The sequence below is a fragment of the Limulus polyphemus genome, unplaced genomic scaffold, assembly GCF_000517525.1.
Source record: "Limulus polyphemus unplaced genomic scaffold, Limulus_polyphemus-2.1.2 Scaffold1223, whole genome shotgun sequence".
NCBI classification, from domain to species: Eukaryota; Metazoa; Arthropoda; class Merostomata; order Xiphosura; family Limulidae; genus Limulus; species Limulus polyphemus.
In genome coordinates, this window is record NW_013666833.1 from 92,881 (window position 1) to 98,901 (window position 6,021).

General features: G+C 31.5%; 1 protein-coding gene across 1 annotated transcript in view; it reads right to left on the bottom strand.

Annotated features, from left to right (window-relative positions):
* The window catches only part of LOC106462679 (plexin-B-like), a 35,836-nt gene that overhangs the window by 18,065 nt on the left and 11,750 nt on the right, over nt 1-6,021 (bottom strand). Inside the window, exons 8-16 of the mRNA XM_022390003.1 lie at nt 5,285-5,430; nt 4,871-4,973; nt 4,500-4,636; nt 3,385-3,561; nt 2,945-3,041; nt 2,054-2,338; nt 1,592-1,768; nt 792-1,056; nt 117-259 (exon numbers count right to left, since the gene is read on the bottom strand). Of these exons, the coding sequence (XP_022245711.1) occupies nt 117-259; nt 792-1,056; nt 1,592-1,768; nt 2,054-2,338; nt 2,945-3,041; nt 3,385-3,561; nt 4,500-4,636; nt 4,871-4,973; nt 5,285-5,430 (1,530 nt within the window). The remainder of the gene's footprint in view (nt 1-116; nt 260-791; nt 1,057-1,591; nt 1,769-2,053; nt 2,339-2,944; nt 3,042-3,384; nt 3,562-4,499; nt 4,637-4,870; nt 4,974-5,284; nt 5,431-6,021) is intronic.

The following is a 6,021-nucleotide window of genomic DNA, read 5'->3' on the forward strand; positions in this document are numbered from 1 at the left end:
TTATTAATGTAAAACATTTCACACCAATAAGTTTCTATTGCAGAAATTTAATAGGACTCCATGCATGTTTGAAGACTATGTTATATCTCTCTAATTCCTGTATAAGAAACACTGACCTTCTTGTCCTGCAGTAAAGGATGATCATGAACGCCAGGAAAAAACACTTTCATCACAAACTTCTTGTGTTCCAGCGTAGGGACACCTGAAGCTTGTAAATAGTTGGTCAAATCCATCATGTCTGTCTGTAATTCTGCAAATGCTAAAGAAAAATATCATAACTATAGCAAAAAATATTTTTCTAAAAACATTTAAAATAATTCCTTTAATAAAGAACTTCTAATTAATAAACAACCCATTCATTACTGCGTCAAAAGTATCTACATGTAACTGACCTAATCCGTCTTTTGTTCATATCTACTAATACAAAACCTGAACAGAAAAACTCTTTGTCTGCAAAATTAAATATTTGAAATCAAGTTCTTTCTTCTCCTTTGCAATAACAATGTTAGGAAAAGTTTAATTTTAGAGCATTTTCTATTTTTTCTATGTATTTTCCATCTGATCATTAAATGTTCTTACTGAACAGAAACTGACTGATCTTTAACTTTCTACAAGTATACAGTTAGATGGAAAATGAAAAAAAAATTTTAATTCAATAGTTGAAAATGCTTAAAATGTGATAATTAAGTACTGTGTGTGTTTCACACCTTACAGACACAGAAAAATTAAATTTTTTCACTTATAAACTGAGAGAAAGTTACGATAAATTCCCTAAAATCATCTTTCCTCACCTTGTTTACATTCAGATCGTATACTGTTTTCTAGTGTGTCCATTTGAAGCTGGATCCTTTTGTATTCACGTTCAGCCAAGGTATTCTTGTGCCTCAGGACAGCTAAAATAACAAGGCTTAGGAGCATAAGAAGTGCCCCTCCAGCAGCAATTCCCCAGATGGCCTCAGGAGGAAACTTGTAAGTTTTCATCACTTCATACTGTAGGTAGCCAATCTTGTAACGCAGGTTTTGACCCACTCGGACCTGTATGCATGGAGTCATCCACTGAATTTTAGTAAAATGCAGCTGAGTATAAATGAATGAGATGGATGTATCAAAAGTAATATATTAGAATATTTCTTGATATATTGATCAAAACCTAACAATATGATTCCTACCAATTTTGGGTAGATCAAGTTTATATCGAATGTGAGGAAGCATCTAATTCTTTCCTCATTAAAAGATGCTAGAGAAGTATAAAACTTTTTCTGGTGCTTGTATTGTACGAAGAATCTATATCACAAGTAAAAATATCTAGTTATGTTACAGTATGACCTTTGCTAAAATAGCAGTTTAATTATAAACTTAAAAAAAACAGTCTCAACCATTTAAAAACTTAATTATTATTAAAGATCTAGTCAGTCTTTGGTTTATTGCTTGTTATAATTTACAAACACAATTTATTCTCAAATTAAAATAATAAAGAGTGACTTTAAGCAGAAACTATACAATAAGGTCTCAACTTTTAATATAATTGTATATAAAATGATTTAAACAAACAACTATTTAAAAAGTCCAGTTAGGGGATTTCCTTTCTTACCACAACCATGGGAAGTGCCGTGGCAGTGGATTGTCCCAACTCATCTGTTCCTTGTGGTTGGTCCTCAGGAGGCAGACACACAAGTTGTGTCATGGCTAGTGAGGTCAGGTTACAAGGTCGGGTTCCAATACTTACACTGACCTCAGACTCTGTGCTGGCTAAACGCAGATTTTCTCCCTGTTATTGAGAAATATATTATTTATTATGGTGATTTCAATTCCTTCAAGTATTTAACAAAAGCATTCAAAGCCACAACTCGTGAAGAAGCTACAAAACAGACTAACAATGGTTAGTAGTCTTTATTGTTGAAGGCATCAAATACTGACAATTATCTATAATGCCTGCTTACCTAAATACATATTAGAATTTGAGTAAAACAAAAAACATGAAAACTGGGGATTTTTAGCAGAAAAAGAATTTTAACACTTATACTACAAGAACACATTAATCTTCCTAAATTACCTCAATAACTAGGGACTCTCCTTTGTACAATTTGATTCCATCCCCGCCAAATGAAGAAAACCTTGGGTCTGGTACATAAACCATGTCTGAATGAAGGGCTGGAAACTTTGCCTGAAGGTCTCTAACACTAGTTACATCATCCATAACGAAACCTATCTGGAATTTTAGCTCTTCCATGTGGATTCTTGCGTGTCTTTTACTGTTGGTCAGAAGGGATCGTACAGCATCCCTGCTTAGAGATGGTGAGGGGCATGTCATCAGAGAGTGACTGATGACTTTACATACCTGTAAATATTTTGAACTATGTTGGTGAAAAAGTAAGAAAAAAGAAAGTTTACAGTCATACTGTATATATATATATATATGTTATTATTAACATTCAAAAACTAGTAACTTTATGAATATAAAAATTAATACCACAGATTAATAAACAGTCATATAAACATGAATTCAAAGTAAGAGGGAAAACAACTGCTTTTAAAACAAACTCATTTCATCTGGACAGTTTGTCTTAAAACATGCAAATATCTTAAACAAAAAATCGTGAAATAAAGAAAGACATAATTAACTTTACAAATATTTATTCACTAATACTTACCTGAATTTCCAATTATATGAACATTTATCAAATAATTATGAAAATCTTTCCAGATAATGTAAAGGGATCTACCAATGATTTGTTTATTCCAAAAGCTAAGTTATAATAAGCAGAAATTAAAAGTATATAGCAAAGTTGTTTTCAAATAGTGATTTATTAAACAGTATAAACGTCAAGACCTAACTTCTTTAGAACACTTCTAAGGTTTTACACCCCCCCCCCCCAAAAAAACAACAACACTAAAACCCATAAAACTTTTACTTGAATTTCTTTACTAAGTTACTTTCACTTACAGTCTCATTGAGGAGTGTTTCGTTGTCAAAAATTGCCATACGGGGTTGTTGGATAGCTTGTAGAGAAGTTCCTACGACAGTGACACTTCGTCCACCACTGCATTGTACATTTTGCATATTAGTCAACAATTATAAACACTGTACTATAAAATAACACAACAGTTACTACTATGAAACTTTGGAACAGCTTCTTGAAACACTAAATGCCATTTCTGCCCAAGATGAATAACTAAATAAAACTAAGTACTTCAAACCAATCGCATAACACCAACTAAGATGATGACTGCTTACTGACTTTAAAAACTAACTAATAGAAGTCTCCAGAATTCATAATGTGCTAAAGGCAGAAGTTTAAAACACATACAAATATGCCCCAAACAATCAATCTATGTGCAAAACTGCTTAAAATATACCATATCTGCAAAATGGTTCAAGTTTACCTGACAAAGCTCTTCAAGGGATAGATTCTGAGAATTGTTGGGTCAGGCATATACATATATGGGTTTGATAATGTTAAAGTAGCATTGTCGATAATAAGAATTAGAGTTGAAACATTGTAGCCTGGAGATTGAGCTCTTGTGGTCCGACAACTGACCTGTCTGTTACTGGCTAATGTTCTAGAAAAGATACGGACTTATTAAAATATTCTGAATATGATAAATGATCTAAACAATATTATGTTTCATCTCAGATTAATGCCCAATAACAAAACTAGAATAAATATTCAGATGCTTATACTTAGACAACCTCCCAATGTGTAACTATTATTTTGAAAGCATGAGTGCAAATTATACTAAAGATTACTTTTTTTTATCATTCTTATAGACAACGATATCTCGGGGATCCAAACAAAATATTTGTCAAATGAAGAAAAAGAAAAAACAGGTTACTTTAGATGAAATTTTTTAAATTTTGTACTCGTGACTTTAATAATGATTAACAAAGAATAGAGTTTTTTTTTATTTTTAGTACTTACTTTTAAAGACTTACAACAGGATTTAGAACAACTAAGAATTTAGCTGAATTTGCTTAAAATATATCATTTATCAATCTGTGGTCATCTGATTGTTGTATTCCTTCTTATAAATAACAAAGCAAAACAATCCACTACAAAAAACATTCAACTGTAGGTATAAAACACTCAGCAAAGTTTAGTTTATTATTTTTGTACAGCAAAATTGTAGTTTACTTGTACTTTGGTCAAACAAAACCACTTTTGTAGAGCTTTTAAAATAGTAAGAGGAGTCACAGTGATTGAAAAGAATTTGCCAGAGCTTACTAGATACAAACTGGAATATCATTATGACTGAGCAAATCACAAATTTTTCTCACCTTAACAAGATACGGTATGCACCTCAGAAAAATATTCTGTAGTATATGAAAAATAAATTTAAGTGATAGAGCAAAGATAAATATAAAAGTTTCTTTTATTGATTAAATCACAATCAGTTTTCAATTACAACATTATTTTGATTGCAATATACCTACAGTCTTATAGTCCTTCAAATTATCAATATGTTAGTTTAAAATTAGGTTTACTGACACATATATTTACCTATCAACCATACAGGGCAACTCATCTAAGTAAATGTCCATACGACTTCCAGCATTAAGGTTTTCTCCACTCAGGTATAATCTTGTTCCTCCTGCCTGTGGCCCCATAGTTGGATGGATACTTTTCAACTTCACTACCTGTTATATAATCATTCTTGTTTCTTTGTACTAGATTTGTATGTATTACAACAATTAAACACTAAAAAATTATGTGCAAGAAATTCAATATAATTCAGACAGTTACAAATAATATAAATTTTGATTTAACATGGATGGTACTTTTGTCCAGAGCAATTTTATTTACAGAAACTTTTAACATGAGGTCTTTTTCTTTCGTTAAAAAAATTTGTAACACATAATACATTTTCTTACCTTGTACAAGAATTGTTCACGAGCCTTGGTAAACCCAGCATTATTTCCAACGACTATCTCTGCTGCTTTAGGTGTTTTACTAGGACCCGTACGACAAACAACTCTATGCAATAAAAAATACATACTGCATTTTACACAACCTCCAGAAGTTTTCATAAGTTAACGTGTGTTGATAGATATGCATGTTAAAGTAAATATATCAGTTCATAATAATGTGAGTTATTTCAAGTGTATATACAGTAATAAAATGTGAAACCTCTTGCTTTGTAAATGTGTTCTTGTGCTTTGCCTTTTTTTTTTCCACCATCTAACAAAAACAAACCTACTCTATTAGGTAATTCTTTCTAAATGATGCTGCTGAAGTGATAACTTACAGAAGTTAGTCCTGAGAAATCTTCAGAACATGATTCTTACCTTACTGACACACTATATTCAACTGGAACACATGGGATTCCTCCTATTGTAATTTTGTTGCTTATTTCTTGCTCATTAGTACCAAGGTTACTTCCTTCAATGGCCATTAAGGTGCCACCTTGAATGGGACCACTTAATGGATGTATCTACCATAAAGAAATAAGAGAATTATTCACTGTGTGTGTGAAAAAATGTTTTTACACAAGACACATTAACCTTCCTATCATAAGATATATCAAACAGACTATATAGCCAACATGATTTATAATTGTTTATCTTGATTGTTTAACCCTTTGTATCAGACGTGGGGGTCAAAGTGCACATGGTAGGGGAGAGTAAGTACCAGATACAACATACAGGGGTAATGAAAAAAATTTCAGTAGTTATAGAGGCTATATGTATGACTGAAAAAAGCATTTCTAGTTTTTCACATGAACATCACTTTGCACTTGGACTAGTCAGAGTCTAAGTCAAACTGAAATCATCAATTCAAAGACATATCTTGAATACAAATACTTTAGTTACATATCCAATTTTTTTGTGAACATCAGACTTGTACATTTTAGTAAACACTTGCCACATTAGTTGTAGTTACATGTAGTAAATTCAGAATCATAATCAACATTCTTTCCCCAATAGTCAATCCAATGGACCAGCCTCACGTACATTTAGTTAAAGCAATATACCAGTGATGAGAAAAAACATATATATATATATATATATATATATATATATAT